This window comes from Neoarius graeffei, chromosome 19 (genome assembly GCF_027579695.1).
Source record: "Neoarius graeffei isolate fNeoGra1 chromosome 19, fNeoGra1.pri, whole genome shotgun sequence".
Classification (NCBI taxonomy): Eukaryota; Metazoa; Chordata; class Actinopteri; order Siluriformes; family Ariidae; genus Neoarius; species Neoarius graeffei.
In genome coordinates this window covers 10,706,703-10,727,093 of record NC_083587.1, presented here as the reverse complement: position 1 = coordinate 10,727,093, position 20,391 = coordinate 10,706,703, and the positions used below count along the sequence as shown (strand labels likewise).

Genomic DNA, 20,391 nt, shown 5'->3' with positions numbered 1-20,391 from the left:
GAATTCAATAATCATTGGTGCAGTTCCACCCCCAAACTGTTGGTGGCAGTGCGCCTGTTAATAATAATAATAATAATAATAATAATAATAATACATTTTATTTATAAGTGCCTTTCAAGGTACCCAAGGACACTGAACAGTAGAAAAACAATAAAAGCAGAACAATAAAATAACAATAATAAAATAATAAGAAATCAATAATAACAATAACAACATTATTAAAAATCAAAGAGAAAAAGCCAAGCTAAAGAGATGTGTTTTTAGCTGTTTTTTAAAAGAGGACAGTGTTGAGCATTGGCGTAACGCTAGTGGCAGGGCATTCCACAGCTTTGGGCCATTTACACTGAAAGCTCTGTCACCCATAGAACAGAGCCGAGAGTAAGGGACTGCTAATAGGTGGGCATCTGTAGAGCGAAGATTTAAAGGTAACTGATATGGAGTTAGGAGATTTGATAAATAGGGAGGGGCCAGGTTATGTAGGGATTTGTAAACAAGTAAAATAATTTTGTACTGAATGCGGCATTTAACTGGGAGCCAGTGTAGGTTGTATAAAACAGGCGTGATATGATCCCAGGGCCTGGTGTGAGTGAGTACCCTAGCAGCTAAGTTTTGGACATATTGCAGCCTATTTAGTCGCTTGGCTGTTGCGTCAATACAACTGAATGGAAGAAGAAACAGACCCGTGGAGTTTTTGTTAGGGTTTTGCTGGGATTCGAACCTGGTTCGTTGGTGTGATAATCCAGCAAACCCCCACTAGGCCACCAGGGGGATGACTCAAATGCAGAGGCGTGAGGCGGAAGTAGAAAAAGAATCAAAAGGTTTATTTAAACTAAATACACTATATACAGGGCAAAACAAAAGACAAAAAAAAACCAAAGAGTATAATCCAAAAGAAAAGCAAAGTGCAAAAATACAAAAGCTAAGAAGATCAAAAAACACAGTACAAAGGAAACTGGAGATAAACATAACAGCACAAAGACTCCGTGACAAGAGGACTGAACTCAGGGGTATAAATAGACAAACTAATTAAGGACACAGGTGAAGATAATTAGGCAATTAACACAAACACAAAAACACAGGAACAGTGGCGGCCTCTAGAGGCCAAAATAAACATGACATGAAAAGGAAATAACAGCGGCCTCTAGAGGCCAAAACAGTCCTAGTCCTAACAGGACCCCCCCCTCTAGGAGCGTCTCCTGACGTTCCCAGGGCGATCCGGATGGGCCGAATGGAAGTCCCGACATAGTTCTTTATCAAGGACATCCCGAGCAGGAACCCAGCAGCGCTCCTCAGGACCATAGCCCTCCCAGTCCACCAGATATTGCAACCCGCCGCGGACCCGGCGGGAGTCAAGCAGGCGATTCACAGTGAACACAGTCTGCCCCTGGAAGATGCGGGGGGGTGGGGGGTTCCTAGGGGCAGGGGCATACGTAGACGTCAGTACGGGCCGTAACAGGGAAACATGGAAAGTGGGGTTGATCCTCAGAGTCCGGGGCAACTGGAGCCGGTAGGAGACAGGGTTCACCCTGCGCACCACCTTGAAGGGGCCAATGTAGCGAGGAGCAAGCTTGCGGTTCTCCACCCGCAGTGGAAGGTCCTTAGTGGACAGCCAAACACGCTGCCCAGGGCGAAAAGCGTGTGCAGGTCTTCTATGGCGGTTGGCCTGAGTCTGGTTGGTTCTGGAGGTCTGTATGAGGGTCTTCCTGACCTTGCTCCAGGTCTTGCGACACCGTCTCACATATTGGTTGACCGAGGGCACCCCCGCGTCCTCCTCCTGGTCCGGGAACAGAGGTGGCTGGAACCCGAATTGGCACTGGAATGGCGACAGCTTGGTGGCCGATGACTGCAGGGTGTTGTGGGCGTACTCCGCCCATGGCAGCCAGGTGCTCCACGATGTCGGGTTATCCATAGCCAGGCCTCGCAGGGTGGTTTCCAGGTCCTGGTTGAGCCTCTCCGTCTGACCATTGGACTGTGGGTGAAACCCAGAGGAGAGGCTGGCAGTGGCTCCGATGACCTTGCAGAACCCGTGCCACACTCGGGAGGAGAACTGGGGCCCTCGGTCTGAGACGATGTCCTGTGGAAGACCAAAGACTCGGAAGACATGATTAAACAAAAGTTTCGCAGTTTCAAGAGCAGAGGGGAGTTTGCACAGTGGTATGAAGCGGCAGGCCTTGGAGAATCTGTCAACTAAGACCAAAATGACCGTGTTACCTTGTGACTCAGGGAGACCCGTGATAAAGTCGACTGCCACGTGGGACCAGGGACGCCGGGGAATGGTCAGAGGATGCAGGAGACCCTGGGGACGCTGTCGTGGGTTCTTGGTTCTGGTGCAAACCTCACAGGACAGGACAAATGACCTTACTTCCTTCTCCATGTTAGGCCACCAGAAGCGTCTTTTCAGGAAGTCCAGGGTCCTCCGAGCTCCCGGGTGGGCGGTGAGAGGGGAAGAGTGACCCCACTGGAGAACCTTGGCCCGGGCTTGATGTGGGACGTACAAGAGGCCTGGTGGCCCCGTCCCAGGACCGGGGTCCTGGCGTTGGGCTCGTCGGACAGCCTCCTCAATACCCCAGCGGACAGGGGCCACAATCCGGGACACAGGGATAATAGGCCCGACTTCATTCTCCCTGTTAGTGGCAGAGAACAGTCTGGACAGTGCGTCAGGTTTGGTGTTCTTGGAGCCGGGGCGGTATGAGAGGGTGAAGTCAAACCGACTGAAAAACAGGGCCCACCTAGCCTGTCGAGGGTTCAGTCTCTTGGCTTGCTGGAGGTACTCCAGGTTCTTGTGGTCAGTCCAAACCAGGAATGGATGTTGTGCTCCCTCCAGCCAGTGCCTCCACTCCTCAAGGGCCAGTTTGACCGCTAGCAGTTCTCGATCCCCCACATCGTACCGGGACTCAGCAGGACTCAGGCGGTGGGAGAAGTAAGCGCAGGGGTGCAGCTTTCCTTCCGAACGTTGAGAGAGCACCGCGCCGACACCACTGTCCGAGGCGTCCACCTCCACGATGAATGGTTGGGAGGTGTCCGGGAGAACCAGAATGGGTGCCGTGCAGAAGCGGTCCTTGAGGTCTTTGAACGCCTTTTCTGCCTGAGGAGACCAGCCATAAGATCCACCTGTCCCTTTGGTGAGGTCAGACATGGGTGCTGCCACAGAACTGAAGTTCCTGATGAACTTGCGGTAGAAGTTAGCGAATCCTAAGAACCGCTGAACCTCCTTAACGGACTTGGGAGTAGGCCAATCCCGGACGGCCAGGGTCTTGGCAGGGTCCATTTGGAGTTGGCCTGTCCGTACAATAAATCCCAGAAAGGAGACCTCGGGAACATGAAATTCGCATTTCTGGGCCTTGGCGAACAGATTGTTCTGTAGCAGCCTCTGGAGAACCTGGCGGACATGGTGGCGGTGCTCCTGCACGGTCTTGGAAAAGATAAGGATGTCGTCGAGGTAGACAAAAACGTATAGGTTAATCATGTCCCTTAAGACGTCGTTGATTAGGGCCTGAAAAACAGCTGGTGCGTTGGTGAGTCCGAAGGGCATCACCTGGTATTCGTAGTGCCCAGACGGGGTGTTAAAGGCAGTCTTCCACTCGTCTCCCTGTCGGATACGGATGAGGTGGTATGCGTTCCGTAGGTCCAACTTGGTGAAGACGGTGGCGCCTTGGAGCAGGTCGAAAGCTGTGGACATCAGCGGAAGGGGATATCGGTTGCGCACAGTGATCTTATTCAGGCCCCTGTAATCAATACATGGTCGGAGCCCCCCATCCTTCTTGCCGACAAAGAAGAAGCCGGCTCCAGCAGGTGAAGTGGAGGGTCGAATAAACCCAGAGACCAGGGCATCTTTGAGGTATTCCTCCATGGCCTTGCGTTCTGGCTGAGAGAGTGAAAACAGTCTGCCACGAGGAGGGGTAGTCCCAGGGAGCAAGTCGATGGCACAGTCGTAGGCCCGGTGCGGAGGAAGAACGGCGGCCCTGCTCTTGCTGAATACCTCCTTGAGATCCCAGTACTCTGTGGGAACTTGAGATAACTCGGTGAGATCAGGGGGCTCGGCAGGAGACACAGGAGAGCTAGAGAGCAGACAAGAGGCATGGCATGCAGGGCCCCATTCCACAACCTGGCTTGTTACCCAGTCTATGCGAGGGTTGTGGCGAGTAAGCCAAGGAAGGCCTAGAATAACTGGGAACTCAGGTGAAGGAATCAGGTGCAGGGATATTTCTTCCTTGTGACCTTGAGACTGGAGGAAAACTGGAGAAGTAACTTGGGTGACTCTTCCATCACCTAACGCTTGGCCATCGAGGGCAGACACAGACAGTGGGACTTCAAGAGGTGCAGTCGGAATATTGATGCTTTGGGCGAAGTGAATATCCATAAAGTTCCCAGCCGCCCCTGAGTCTATCAAAGCTTGACAAGAGTGGACAGACTCACCCCAGGAGATGGAGACCGGGATGTAGATTCCTTGGCCAGGGAGTCCGGGAGAGAGGGTAGGCCCCGTCACAACCCTCCCTCGGCTGGACGGGGCGGTCCTTTTCCCAAGAGTTCGGGACATGATGCTCGGAAGTGACCAGGCTTGCCACAGTAGATGCAGCACTTGTCCCTCCTTCTGCGCTCCCTCTCAGATGCGGAGAGGCGAGTACGACCCACTTGCATGGGTTCTGGACAGTCACTGAAGGAGGTAGACGGTCTCCAGGTAGAGGTAGGGAGGCTGGGGGGGCTCAAGGCTTGGTGGCGTTCTCTCATCCTGTTGTCCAGACGAATAGCATGTGAGATGAGGGTTTCGAGGTCACTTGGGCATCCAATAGAGGCCAGACCGTCCTTGATGGGGTCAGACAGACCATGGTGGAAGGCTGACACCAGGGCAGTCTCGTTCCATCCACTTACTGCTGCGAGTGTTCGGAACGAGATGGCGTAATCTGCGACGCTTCCTCCTTGCCGGATGGACATGAGCTTTCGGGCTGCGTCGGTACTGATGTCTGCCTGATCGAAGACCCGAAGCATCTCTTCAGAAAACAGCTGGAAATCAAAGCACTCAGGTCCCTGTCTTTGCCAGATAGCAGTAGCCCAGGCTCGCGCCTTACCAGCTAATAAGGTGATCACAAAGGCAATCTTGCGGCGATCCGTAGTGTAGGTGGTAGGCTGAAGCTCAAAGGTGAGTTGACACTGGGTAAGGAACTCTCGGCACTCACTGTGCTTGCCGTCATACCTCTGTGGTGCAGGAAGGCTGGGTTCGCGAGGTGAAGAAGGCAGCATTGCAGGAGGCACTGGAGCAGGAGTGGGAGCTGGATCAGGAGCAGGAACTGGATCAGGAGCAGGAGATGCAGGCAGAGATGTCAGCTGTGCCAGGGTTTTCCCAATTTGCTGAAGCAGTTCCTCGTGGCGAGCGAGGGCCTCACGTTGGCTGGTGAGCGTACGTCCATGAGCGTCCATGGTCGCTCCGAAGCGTGTCAAAGCTGCCATAATTCCCTGAAGGTTGGCCGGGTAGACAGTTGAAGCAGCCTCTGCTGAGTCGGTCATGACGGAGTCTTTCTGTTAGGGTTTTGCTGGGATTCGAACCTGGTTCGTTGGTGTGATAATCCAGCAAACCCCCACTAGGCCACCAGGGGGATGACTCAAATGCAGAGGCGTGAGGCGGAAGTAGAAAAAGAATCAAAAGGTTTATTTAAACTAAATACACTATATACAGGGCAAAACAAAAGACAAAAAAAAACCAAAGAGTATAATCCAAAAGAAAAGCAAAGTGCAAAAATACAAAAGCTAAGAAGATCAAAAAACACAGTACAAAGGAAACTGGAGATAAACATAACAGCACAAAGACTCCGTGACAAGAGGACTGAACTCAGGGGTATAAATAGACAAACTAATTAAGGACACAGGTGAAGATAATTAGGCAATTAACACAAACACAAAAACACAGGAACAGTGGCGGCCTCTAGAGGCCAAAATAAACATGACATGAAAAGGAAATAACAGCGGCCTCTAGAGGCCAAAACAGTCCTAGTCCTAACAGTTTTTTTTTTCCATTGCTTAATGTTACCACAGCGTTTACCATTCCGCTTCCATGTGATCAAAGAGGATGCACAAGTACTAATGCCAGTCAGCGGCGACGAGACTGATGTTCAACTAGGCGAATTCATTCTTTGGTGAGTCAAATCTTCTTGTTGGTTGTTAAGTTTAGGTTCGTATTAAACTAAACTGTAACTACATTAAAGCTGTTGGCTTCTAAACTTGTAAGTCATTGCATAGCGATGTTAAGTTGTAATTTGTTTGGTAAGATAGCAATAGCTTTGACCTGTTTATTCAAAGCTCAAGATTTTGGGTTAATCTTAACTATCATGTTTGGCAGATATAGAGACAGAGCGAGTATGAAAAGAAAGACGCAGGGAATTCAGCAGTTTCTTATCAAAAGAAAAACTGAAAGTGAGGGTTTAAACGAGGGCAGCACAAGTACGCAGGCACCAGGGCCACAGGACGGTCAACAACTGCAGTACCAGTCTGCTAGCCCAAGCCCCTCTTCACCAGGTCAGAGAAAACATGATGTAGTAGGCAAAACCAGATGACTACAAATAATACAATGTATTGTACCGGTATTTCTGGAAATGGCATTAATTGAGATTGCATAGAGGAGAAATGCACAGTTTAAGGGTCTACTTTAGTTCTAGACTTGTATGTAGTTCAACTTTAGCTGTAATAGTAACCCTCTAGGTAATGATGCCATGTTGTATGGGTGTAATGTACTTAATTGCATTTTATTTATTAAAATAACTAAATTGGTAGTTGTCAGATGGCATTTTGAATAGAAATACGGGTTATTTATTTTGTGACATATTTCTGTATTAGCTCTATCGGATGGTGCAGGTTCAAATGATGAAAGCCAGAGTGAGGGCGAACCTGACTGCTTCAACCCACAAGAACTACCCGGACCACAGTCCCCAGATAGTGCTTCCTCCAATGGTAAGCTGCGTTCGTCTTAAAATATGACTAAAAGATTACAGGCAATGTGTATTGCACTGACTGTGATTGTTTCATTCTTTTCCATTTGCTCTTTATAGACATGTCCCAGTGCCTAGCAGAGGGGTCAGAGCAGACAAGTTGTGCTGCGCCACCTGGACCTGATGGTATGTATGCCCAGCATCCTGTTGAAGTTGTCAGCTGACAACAACTATGCATTGCTTAACAATAGTAGAGTAGAGTAGAGTAGAGTAGAGGTACTTTATTGATCCAGATTTCCAGAAGAAAATTAAGGTGTCTAATCTCGAATCTCGACGGGCCAAGTCATTGGATTTGGATGAATTTGTCAGGCGTTTTAGCTCAAAGCATGGCAATCGGAGAATTCTTCTTTTCTGAAGTGTGTGTGTGTGTGTCTGTGTGTGTGAGAGAGAGAGAGAATGAGAGTGTGTGTGTGTGTGTGAGAGAGAGAGAGAATGAGATGTTGTTGCACCTACAGTTAAAAGCTGTTGCTCCTCTGTTATCCTATGTGCTCCTATCCTATATGTTGTTGATTATGTTTTATGTGCCCTTTATACACACAGAATGAATAAAAAAAGAATTATTACAAACGTTACTGATTCATAATGTTTTATTTAAGTTTGAAAAAGGGTACTGAATTATTCATTTGTGTGCTTGGATAGTAGCGTAGAAGTAGATGTTCTTTATTGTCAGTATACAAGTACAGTGAGATGCCGTTTGGAAGAGCCCACAGATGCCAAGAAGCAGTATACTGAAGAAGAGTAAGCTTTAAAAATAAGCAATATAGGTATGATGTATAACAGTATGCAATCCACTAAACAAAATGTACAAATCAGGTTGGTAGCCTATTTACAATAAGGCTATGATGGGTAAATAAATTTAGTAAGACTATGATGGGTAATAAATGGGTGCAAGAATGAGTCACATGACACAGCCTTGTGGCACAGAGTCCACAGTAATTTCATACTCCAATTCCACAGACCAGAGTCCTGTTGCATAGTCCAGAAGATGCTCAATGGCAGGGAACCAAGTATTCAGGGACGTGACCTAGTGTCAGGGCCGCTGACAGCTTTGGCTGGGCCCGGGACAAAATGCCAAAATGCTCTGAATGGGCCCCCTCCTCAACACCCCCCCCCCCCAACAACCCCCTCCTCAACACCCCCCCCCTCAACAACACCCCCAACAACCCCCTCCTCAACACCCCCCCCCAACAACCCCCTCCTCAACACCCCCCCTCAACACCCCCCCTCAACAACCCCCTCCTCTACAACAACCCCTCCTCTACAACAACCCCCTCCTCTAGTGTACAAGTTGATAGACACTCCAGCCATAGATAAAGAACACTGGATGTCACGTTCAGCCTTTTGGCATGGCAAGTCTCGGGCTCTGCCATCTTGGTACATATTTCCTATGTTTTTCACACTGTCAGCAAAGATGTTTTACCACCACCTGCTGGATAATGTGCGTATTGCCTTGTCGCCAATTGATGTTCATTTAAGCAGCGTTATCACTGGATAAAGATGGTGGCGACACTGTTGGCCCCTGAAGGTTACATATGGCCCCATAGTGGCCCCTGTTTCAGAAAAATCCTAGAACCGCCACTGATTAAAGGTGAGGGCACAAAAAGTCTGATGAAAATAGTACCAACTGAAAGGGATGGAAGCTATGATAATATATGATATCAATGCACAAAAGATCAAAACAGACATCATCTGGACCTGTTGGAATTTTCATGAAGCGATTTATGAATTATATTCTCAGGTTTGACCAACTTCAATCCAGGAAACTCTGAATAACAGCTGGGAATAACAGTTCTTTGCCTTTTCACCTCATACAGTTTCTTTGAATCCACTGATGAGCTTGATTGAGTTTTCTTTTTCTTCTCTTCCTTGTCTTTATTTTAAAACCAAATTTCTCCAAACCAGACATAATGCCAAAGTTTGTGACTTTAATGTTTATTTTATTTTTTTATTTATTATTCAACCTTCTCAGACGCTGTCTGTATCAACAAGCATTGACACTAGTGCCCCGTGCGAGTAATGCGGTAATTAATCATGTAGTGAAGGACATACCAATAGAACACTGAATATGCACTACGTGATAATTATTAGCAATGAGAAACTGCATTGCGAGCCCGTGATGTGCAAATGTGAATTCCGCTAGTTGTTGAACATCCCGTAATGATAACATGTTCCGAGTCAAACAATCGCAAATTGTGATGGAATTTCATCATAATATGAATGAATAAACATCGTTTTTCACGCAAGTTGACATATTTGGGTAGTTGCCCGATCGGGCAAGCATTTGTGAGAGTCTGGTTGTCCAAATCTATTGAATGGTTGCCCCGGGCAATTGGGCTACTGTTAATGTCGAGCCCTGCACCACACTGGCTAAAGAATCGATGTAGGAACTTGTGATTTAAACCCCTACTTCACATATCTTTGGCAAGAAGAAATTGATATTAATTGGAACTACCTTCACCGAGTTGTTACTTACAAATATACAGTCTTTATAATAAATTTGTGAGAAACTCACAACCCAGGAGTCTCCACTTTTCCTGGCTTCCTCTCGGTTTACCAGCTCTCCCTGGTAGGGTCCAAAGTGTGCACCTACTGGAATCGTCTCCCCCTTATTAAACACTCCCAGGCCTGCGTCAGGAATACTGGACTTCTTGATTTCTAGCCCAGGAGGAAGAGTTTGTCTGGCTCGGTCAGAGACTCCCATGGGAACAGGAGTATCTGAGATGAAGAGGGGCAGTCCATGAACCTCACATTTGTTGAAGAAGAAGGATTTGCAAACTTCACAGTCTGGGCATAGAGAAAACACAATAGGAAGAAATGAGGCCCAAATGTATGTATAATGTGTGTGTGTGTGTGTATCTAAGACCATATACAGTACATTAGTATGGTACAAAGATTATCTGAAGAAAGCTTGCCAGTAAGGTTCAGTGAGCATCTGGGTGAGACTAGAGGTGTCCCTCAGGATTGAGATCTCACAGGACATGAGGTACAGGAGTATAAAATTTTTTACTTCCTTGTGGGAGTAAACAAGTGGTCAGATATCAATCTTGCAGGGCAAAATAAAACAATGTTCATTAACATGAGTGTGGCACTGTGTGATATATTTATGCCATCCTTAGGACCTGCCTGGTCAGGGTCATGGTTGTTTTAAATTTGGCTACTTGTTTCCTTATCTTTTGGGAAACAGAATTTCCCAAATTTGTCAGGAAATTACATGCAGGTACAAACAAAAATAACTATGCACATAGAATTAAAAAAAATAAGTAAAAAGTTTCATGCACATCTCTATTTGAGCTTGCTGACAATTCTGCCATTTCTAGATCTAGGCATTTTTTCCAATGCCATACATTTGGATTCATATTTAATTACAAAAAATCATATCTAGTGGCAATTTAAGCATAACCAATTTGTTTAAGAAGAAACCAGTGGACCCAGAGGAAACCCATGCAGACAGGGGGAAAACTTGCAAAACTTCACACAGACAGCAACCCGAGCTCACAATCGAATCCAGAAACTGTGATGCCCCTAAATCTGTATATAGATATTTGGACACCTGTCCATCACATCCCTATGTGCTTATTGAACATCCCATTCCAGAGAAATACTAAAGGGTCGTTCTCTCTTTCCTGTATTAATCACAGCCAATTGGGGTCTTCTGCAAGCTCATGCATGTGGAGAAGAGAGCACATAGCACTTTCCTCTGGGTGTGTTTTGCTGCCCTTTGATGGAGCATGAGCTGCATTTGTAAAAGAGGAGGTTGATGGCTTCACATGTCTGGGAGGAAGCATGTGTTAGCCTTCACTCACATGGTTAGAGAGACCTGGCTGGTGGGTGGGTACTAGCAGGTGACAACATTGGGGAGAAAATGGGTGGGGAAAAAAAACTATATTCTTCTAATGTGGTGAAGACATTAGGACAGGTTTATTTAACATTTACTGAAGGAGACCCAGATATCAGTCAGTAAGTTTCCCATGATAGGGGAGTCTTCAGGACAGAGGAGTTTGTGCTTTCTGGTTTTCTCAGTCACACAAGAACTTGCCTTTTTTTTTTTTTTGTCTCAGAACAAAACACAGGAGTGGCTGGAGAGAATGACAGACATTCTGTAATATTAAACGTAAACAGAAACAAATAAAACATGCAACGTGTCATTCATTAATACATTAAAAATTTTAATTGTTGGCAAATCACTGTGGTATGAGGGGAATAATACAATTTGGGCTGTTCTGTTGAATGAAAATAAAATCACCCGCCATAGATTTTTATATAACAGCATGACCCATGGTGTGATATTCCACACTTTTTTGGCTCAGGTTAACATCATCTCTTCATAATGACAAATATATATATATATATATATATATATATATATATATATATATATATATATATATATATATATATATATATATATATAAAATGACTTAGTTTCTCACTCCTTGCTACCATATTACACTCTCTATAGACAAAGTTCACACCATCAATAAAAATATCAAATTCAATTTAATTTTGTCATAGTTTATTGATTAAATAATCAGAGACTGAGGCTACATCCCAAATGTACTATATTGGACTTTAAGTGCACTAGTGTGTAGGGTAGAATAAACAGTGAGAGTTACTGAACACCAGAGAGGGCTGATGTCTTACAGAGGTAGTCTTTATTGTCATGATCTTCCATGTTAATGCAAAGACGTTCAGGTGGGTTGTCGAGGTTGTCTCCATGGTTGGAGATGTTTAGCTCCAGCGTCTCCTCTTTCTTCACACAGACTTCTGACGTCCCTCCATCTTTGGATGTCTCTGTGTTCATGTCTTCACACAGCTAAAGATCAAACAACAAATTTGTTAGGGCAGGACGGTATCCATCCCACTCGGGAAGGTGCTGCTCTCATTTCTCACAGCATAGCTCATAGTCTCAGAACAGGCCTAGTTAATCTGTGACAATCCAGAGCCAAGGACAGGGAGCAGACAAACAGACTAAACGGACTGTCTGCTAGCTGCACAGAGCCATCACTCAGGTTCCCCAAGCTATACAAAAAAGGAGAAATATTCAAAGTTTGTTCTAGTAATCTAATTAATATAAGATTAGATCATACTGACTGTACAGCCACTGCCAGCACCTTTGATCTAAACGTAGAACGATTAAATATTAGATCTCTTATATCTGAAACGCTAATTGTTAATGAACGTATCACTGATCAGGAGTTTAACAGAAACATGGATTAAAACAAATGAGTGTACAGCATTAAATGCAACTAGTCATCCTGGTTACAGTTATATACACCAGCTTCATCTAACTGCTAGAGGAGGAGGTGTCGCAGTTATTTATAATGATTATCTAGGTGTAACACAAAAACCTGGACATTAATTCAATACGTTTGAAGTTCTTCATGCTAACAACATATGCATTACAGTTAAATTATGCTAATTTCTGTTAAAAATTGCATTCAGTACACATCTGCACCATACCGAAAGTCCTGTACCGAAACAGTGCGGTACGAATACATGTACCATTACACCTCTACAAGATGGTAAGCTGGAGCACAGCAGGAGACAGACATAAGAAGCTGTTGCCTCCAATCAGCCACACCTGGTCCTTTCCTAGATAGGTATTTATCGTTCCTCTGGACACAATACACTCCAGGCCAGTAGAAGGTGCGCACACACACACACACACACACTAACACAAAGGGTAAATACTGGCTCCAACACGCATCACTGCTCACAGTGTGGAAAAAGTTTTTCTCATCAGAGCAGTCTCCAAATACACCAGCGTGTTCACAAAGGAGAGAAGCCATATTACTGCTCACACTGTGGGAAGAGTTTTACGATGCAGAGCCATCTCCAAATATACCAGCGCATTCACACAGGAGACAAGCCATATCACTGCTCACAGTGTGGAAAAATGTTGACTTATTCAGTTACATTTCAGACCCACAAGTACACTAACTCAGAGACATTCCATGATTTAAAAGTTGTCAAATTAAATATGCTTATTATTATGCGTTTGCTGAAAACATGTACTTTGATCCTTATTGTTCATATATGACCACATATATTAAAACAAATCTTATAGTAATGTTTTCTTTTGATCTTATGTAGTTATTTCAGGGTTCTCCACTTTTCAAAAATAAAAGGTGGTGGCGGGGGTGGCGGAGCCCCGATGGGGGGGCCAGGGAGGCAAAGCCCCTCTGGAGCTGACGGACTTTGGGCTTTTTTGACAGTGAAGCTGGCCAATAAATGGATAGGAAATGCTAAATCATTGTTAAAATCATTTTACAAAAAAAAAAAACTCTTTATGTACATATCTTTATTGTCAATGTGAGACTCATAACAGTGACATTTCAGTTGAGACTGATGCACCTGTCTCCTGATGGGCTTCCATCACAAGTACTGACTGCCTTCTGTTTAGGTGGATTTGATGCAGCCTCTTCTCCCTTTTCTCCCCCTTTTTCACCAGCCATTGGCGCAAATCCATTTTCAGATCTCACTTGATTGAAATCCACCATTTTCTTTTTAAAGTTTACACAACAATATTCCAGCCAGCTAGAGGTTGACAGAGAGATTTTTTTTTTATGTATGCTGTCTAACCTCTAGCATCTTAACGCTAAAAATAAGAAGCAAATTTTCACACATCACAATATCGCTGAAAAGCTATAAATATGCTGTCAGTTTCAAATATAAACATACATTCTTGATTATTTCTGGAGCAGTTGATAATTATTTATTGATCCTATGCCAAATCATGTTCTAAAATTGCATTATTTTAATGTAATAAACATTTTATTCTTGCAATGAACAGTGCACATGCTGCAATCCAAAAGCTGTGGTAATTACAAAATGCAGAATCCGTATTGTATTGAGCGAAACGAGTATAACATAGCACATGTTTACACGTAAATTTTATTTTCTAAAATTAATTATTTTTTTTCTGTGTGTGAAAAATAAATGAACTTCCATGCAAATGCATACGACCGATAATCTCCATAAAAAAAAATTCATGGACATGCCTTCGCTCAAAACTGTGTTTTGCTTTTTCAATTAACCAGAAGTAATGAAATTTGTATACACAATTTCATGAGAAATTTGACTGGATATTTTTGTCACTTTGAAATTTAATGATAATGTTGTTGTTTTTCATAAACTGTTCCTGTCTATGAAATTCAACAATATTTGGTCACGTTAGTCTGAAATTATTGATTCAATAAAGAGCAAATTTACCTCTTCCAGCTACTGCAAGTTCTCTGCTGCCAAATACTCATGTGAATTTCGATCGTTTTAACTGTAGAATGCCCTCGTATATCTGTATGCAGTTGGCTGGATGTTTTTCTATTGCAATCGCGTGGCCACTTCAGGTAGCCCCGCATGCATTTGTTTAATGGTCTTCTGTGTGTTAAATAGTTACAAAATTATAATAAAAGCGAATACTTTACGATTTATTTGGTGTATAATGAAGTTACCTTTTTTTTTTGGCCACGGGAAGGGTGGCGGGCCAGAATTATAACGTGACGGTATGCCACTTTAAAAGGGCCCATGGAGAATAATGTATTTAATTGTCCTTAATTACCACCATACAAGTAATAATTTAACTATAAACACTATCAGTGTAGTACTGCTGCATGACTAATTGTTCATGGAATTATTACGGATCAGGAGTTTAATGTACTATGTTAAACGGAAATGTGGATCAAACCAAATGAGTATGTCGCATTTAAATGAAGCTATATGCTTCATCCTCAGCTATATGCATTAGCCTCATCTAACTGGTAGAGAAGGCATCACAGTTATTTATAATGACAATCCAGACATCATACAAAAACTTAACCAACTTTTGAATATGTTTAAAGTTCTTTATACTAACATATGTAACCAAAAAAAAATAAGTCTACCCAGTCATTTCAGCTAATTAGAACCCCAGTTCCAAAAAAAAAAACTTGTGATGCTGTGCAAAACATAAATAAAAACAGAATGTGAAGATTTGCAAATCATGGAAACCCTGTATTTCATTGAAAATAGTACAAAGACAACATATCAAATGTTGAAACTGAGAAACTGTTTTTTGAAAAAAATATATGTTGGTTTTGAATTTGATGTCAGCAACACATTTCAGAAACGTTGGGACGGGGCAACAAAAGAATGAAAAAGTTGTGTAATGCTAAAAAAATTAATTATATATAAATAAAATAATTTGGTTAATTGGTAACAGGTCAGTAACATGATTGAGTATTAAAAGAGCATCCCAGAGAGGCGGAGTCTCTCAGAAGTAAAGATGGGGAGGGGTTCACCACTCTGTGAAAGACTGCGTGGGCAAACAGTGCAACAATTTAAGAATAACATTTCTCCATGTATAACTGCAAAGAATTTGGGGATCACATCATCTATGGTACATAATATCATTAAAAGATTCAGAGAATCTGGAGATCTCTGTATGCAAGAGACAAGGCTGAAAACTGACATTGGATGCCTGTAATCTTCAGGTGACACTGTATTAAAAGCAGAAATGTGTCTGTTGTGTAAATCACTGTATGAGCTCAGGAACACTCCAGAGGAAAAAAAAAAACACATCGTCTGTGAAAACACTTCATTACTGCATCCACAAATGCAAGTTAAAATAAAATAAACCCAGAGCATCAACGAAGCAGCTGCTCCAACAGCTGGACCATGAGAAACCAGACTCATAACTAGCTAAGTTGTTCTTCATGAGAACAATTAGATCTTCCAAACAAAATAATCAGAATCAAAATCCACTGAAAACTTAGGAAACAGGAGCGCTTTTCCTGAAAGTTTGTTAATCGGCCTAATTAGCAACTTCGTAATGAGAAATCACAAAACCAGAGAGTAACTTTTGTGTGGACTAATTAGATCTTCCAAACAAAACAATCAGAATCAAAATCCATTGAAAACTCAGGGAGGAGTAGCAATTTTTTTTAATTGTGGATGGACGGACAGATGCCTCGTGATGGCAATAGCTCCTCGCCCTATGACCGGTGAGCTAACCATATGTAAACAATATTCAGAAACATTGCCACCTACTCTGGGCCCAAGCTCTTTTATGATGGACTGAGGTGAAGTGGAAAATTGTCCCCAGGACTGACAAATCAAAAGTCAAAATTCTTTTTAGAAATCATGGACATCACGTCCTCCAGGCTAAAGAGGAGAGGGACCATCCGGCTTATCATCAATGCACAGTTCAGAAGCCAGCATCTGTGATGGTATTAGTGCAGATGACATGGGTAGCTTGTACATCCGGGAAGGCATCATTAATGCTGAATGATATATACATGTTTCAGAACAGTTTGCTGTCATCAAGACAAAATCTTTTTCAGGGAAGGCCTTCCTTCTTTCAGCAAGAAACTACATGGCTCCGTAGTAAAACGAGTCCATGTGCTAAATTGGCCTGCCTGCAGTCCAGACCTGTCTCCCATTTTAAACATTTGGCGCGTTATAAAGCACAAAATACGACAAAGGAGACCCGAACTGTTGAGCAACTGAAACTTTATATCAGGCAAGAATGGGAGAACATTTCTCTTTCAAAACTACTGTACAGTAATTGGTCTCCTCATTTCCCAAACGGTTACAGTGCGTTGTTAAAAGTAGACATAATGCAACACAGTGGCAGTGTTCTCCCCAGAGCACTTTTGTGTTTCAGGGCTGATGCACTTTAATTTCATGCCCACACACACTAAATTTGCCAACATGCTATTTTTTTACTCCGACACTTGCTGAAAAATCACGTCAGATTTCTACCTTGTGATGTTTGGGCCAAATGTTGAAGGAAAATCAGTGTTTTAGACTGGTTTGCTGCCATGATGCACTCAAGCAGACCAGAAATACCCCTGGGAAATCCCCAACCACAGCAAACGCCCTCAAGCAGTTTGCTGTTGCACTGGTACCATGACACTTCAGTGCGCGGGCAAGCACCCTTGCACTGACATCACATTTACCATAGCAACTGTAGCTAGGCTATGCCTGGGGGACAAGCAAACTTTGTTTACATACTGTTCACATACTGAAGCCAAGCGAACATGTCCGGTGTCTATTGCCTGAAGAAAACTACAGCTAAAAAAAAAAAAAAACCTACAGGATTACTTGGATAATCTTCGTCAGAAAGAAGCAAAGGATAGATATACAGAGAAATTAGAGTTTATTAGTGGTTATGATCCATACAAAATTCCTCGAAATGATTGGAGTGATGGTGCAGATTTGTGGCCTAGCGTTAGTTACATGTTGGAATATACGTTCTTTTCCCCCCCCAAAGAGTCCTGACACGGAAGAACATCTCATTATCTCTAGCTGCTTTATCCTTCTTCAGGGTCGCAGGCAAGCTGGAGCCTATCCCAGCTGACTATGGGCGAAAGGCGGGGTACACCCTGGACAAGTCACCAGGTCATCACAGGGCTGACACATAGACACAGACAACCATTCACACTCAGACCTACGGTCAATTTAGAGTCACCAGTTAACCTAACCTCCAGGTCTTTGGACTGTGGGGGAAACCGGAGCACCCGGAGGAAACCCACGCGGAAAACATGCAAACTGTGCACAGAAAGGCCCTTGCCGGCCACAGGGCTTGAACCCGGACCTTCTTGCTGTGAGGCGACAGCACTAACCACTACACCACCGTGCCGCCCCACGGAAGAACAGTTTGCGGGGGGGGGGACAACCACACAACAGAATGTTGCGAAAGCCAAAGCATTTACTCTCAAAGGACTCCTACCTGAACTGTTGGCAAGATGGTATTCCCAGCCCTCCATGTCTCACCAACCCCAAGAACACCGCTATTTGTATGCCATCATTTATACAGCTTTTTATTGTTAAAAGAATCTCTGAAATGTTTTTTGTAAAATAAAATCTTATTCCAGACTTTCAAACAATATTGTAAGATGTTAATTTTTTTTAAATATGTGATGCTGACATCAAACTCAAAATGAGCAGATATTTTTATAAATAAATAAAGTCTCAATATCAACATTTGATATGTTGTCTTTGTACCATTTTCAATTAACTATACGCTTTCCATAATTGCTGGGACGCTGCAATTATCGATCGTGATCGAGCGTCGGCTGTGAAAGGTGAGGAGGCAGGTTGAACCAGCAGGTAGCATGTGATGAGGTGCACCTGTGTCAGATTACTGGCTGTCTATTAACCTGTCTCGGTGAGTCTTTCAGACAGTCAGGAATGAGCGAGTTGTGACACGCCGTTGCATGTGTGTTTGTCACTGAAAAGTGTATGAAAATAAAATAACTCACCTGTTCTGAACCCTGCTTCCCATTCCTCTGTTTTTACCAAAGTTAAAAAGTTGTTACACTGGTGCCGAAACCCGGGACTGAGGAATGTACATTACCACGGGATCCAAACCAGACATGCAATTAGGTTAACATGGGGCGGCCTTGGGCTGAAGTGCCCTTGAGCAAGGTACCTAACCCCTAACTGTGTCACAGTCCGGTCCAGTCCACCCATGGATTGTGGGACTTCCATGCCAGCTCCAGGACAGAAATTCAGTCCTGCCTTGCTGAAGCCCATTGCCTGAAGTGGCACTCCCACACCTGCTACCACTCTTCTCCCATCAACCAGGGCTTTTTAAGAACTGTTTAGAGCTACTCCATTTGCCAGACTGTCTCTAGTAGACTTTCCTCGCCTCACTACAACTCATTGGTATTGTGTCTCTGGAGTCCCCCTGCCTGAATTTCTCCTTGTTTTTTGTCAAGTTTTTCTGTCCATTTTTTTGTCCCTGTTTTTTTGCCTGCCTGTTATTTTGAATTGTGCCTTTTGCAACCTCTGCCTGGACTTCCCTTGTCCCTGTGTTCATCAGTTTTTGTGAAGATTTTTCTGTCCTGTTTTTTTGTCCCTGATCATGTCTACCTGCTCCTCTGTGTTTTTGACTACAAATTTTTGCCTGAGCCCAACTGTACCTTTTGGCTTTCTGCCATCTACTTCATTAAAAGAAGTTTTCTCTTTGCACTGCCTGTTTTCTGAGTCTGCTCTTGGGTCCTCACTTCACCTTAGCTCGCCACTCCTGACAAACTGATCCCTGGGTGCTGTAGTATGGCTGCCCACTGCTCTGGGTGTGTGCGCGCGTGTGGACATGTTCACTGCTTCAGATGGGTTAAAATGCAGAGCATGAATTTCACGGTGCTTGAGCGTGCATGCAACAAATAAAGGCTGCTTCTTTTTCTTTAAAGAGCTCTTCCAAATGCTCGCCAAAAACCTCCAGCAGCACGCCCTCGTTGCGCTGACAGTTGATCAGGGCTGGTGCTTCCAGGCTCTGCTCAAAGCCTGGATAAGGACCCGCAGGTGATATGGAGCTGGATACAGTCTGCGGGTGCTCCAGCGATCGTCCCTGCGGCCAGCATGCCCGTCCAGCTGGTGAAGATGGGCCCCCAGGACAACCCCAACACCTTCCTTGAACTGTGAGTGTGTCACGGAGGCGAGCTTGTGGTCAACCTCTCAGTGGGCGGCTTGCCTTCTGCCACTCCTGTCGGGGGAAGTCCAGCTCGTGGCTCAATAGCTCCCGGCCACCAGCAGGCTGGAGTACCCCCACCTGAAGCAAGCCATCTTTCCCACAGTTGCGGGAGGGCATTGAGTAGCGCTTGTCCAAGGTGTTGATCATTTTCCTAAATCCCTCGTTTTGTACGGTGTTAATGGAGGCCATATCTTTGGCTAAGTGATGTGATTGCCTCCGTTATCTCCTTATGCCTATGGAAGCTTGATGGGTATGGTGATGCATTGTGCAAGGTTTCAGTTATCAATGTCTGTGCTGTCAGGCAACAGACATTTTTCACTTGCTGTTTTTTTTTGCCCTTTACAGCTTCGTCATATTGCACTCTGTGGTGACGTTTAAGGTGATTGTATAAATTGGTGTTGTTACCATGTAGTGCTGATGTACCATGGTGGCACGGTGGTGTAGTGGTTATCACTGTCACCTCACAGCAAGAAGGTTCCGGGTTTGAACCCTGCGACCAAGAGGGGCCTTTCTGTGTGGAGTTTGCATGTTCTCCCAGTGTCTGCATGAGTTTCCTCCGGGTGCTCCGGTTTCCCCCACAGTTCAAAGACATGCAGATTGTACAATGGGGCCACTGTAATTGGCGCAAGCTGTAGTAGTTTCCAAGCCATAATGTATGTACATACAGTGCTCAGCGTAAATGAGTACACCCCCTTTGAAAAGTAACATTTTAAACAATATCTCAATGAACACAATTTCCAAAATGTTGACAAGACAAAAGTTTAATATAACATCTGTTTAACTTATAACGGGAAAGTAAGAAAGCACAACTCTACTACATCACACACTTGTAAAATTTCCTCTCTGCATTTAACCCATCTGAAGCAGTGAACATGCACATGAGCAATGAGCACACACCCATACCCAGAGCAGTGGGCAGCCATGCTAACAGTGCCCAAGGAGCAGTTGGGAATTAGGTGC

General features: G+C 44.2%; 1 protein-coding gene across 1 annotated transcript in view; it reads right to left on the bottom strand.

Annotated features, from left to right (window-relative positions):
- LOC132867674 (zinc finger protein 585A-like) overlaps nucleotides 1-20,391 on the bottom strand; it is a 1,308,017-nt gene that overhangs the window by 1,223,572 nt on the left and 64,054 nt on the right. Inside the window, exons 2-3 of the mRNA XM_060900668.1 lie at nucleotides 11,619-11,790; nucleotides 9,490-9,761 (exon numbers count right to left, since the gene is read on the bottom strand). Of these exons, the coding sequence (XP_060756651.1) occupies nucleotides 9,490-9,761; nucleotides 11,619-11,778 (432 nt within the window). The 5' untranslated portion in view covers nucleotides 11,779-11,790. The remainder of the gene's footprint in view (nucleotides 1-9,489; nucleotides 9,762-11,618; nucleotides 11,791-20,391) is intronic.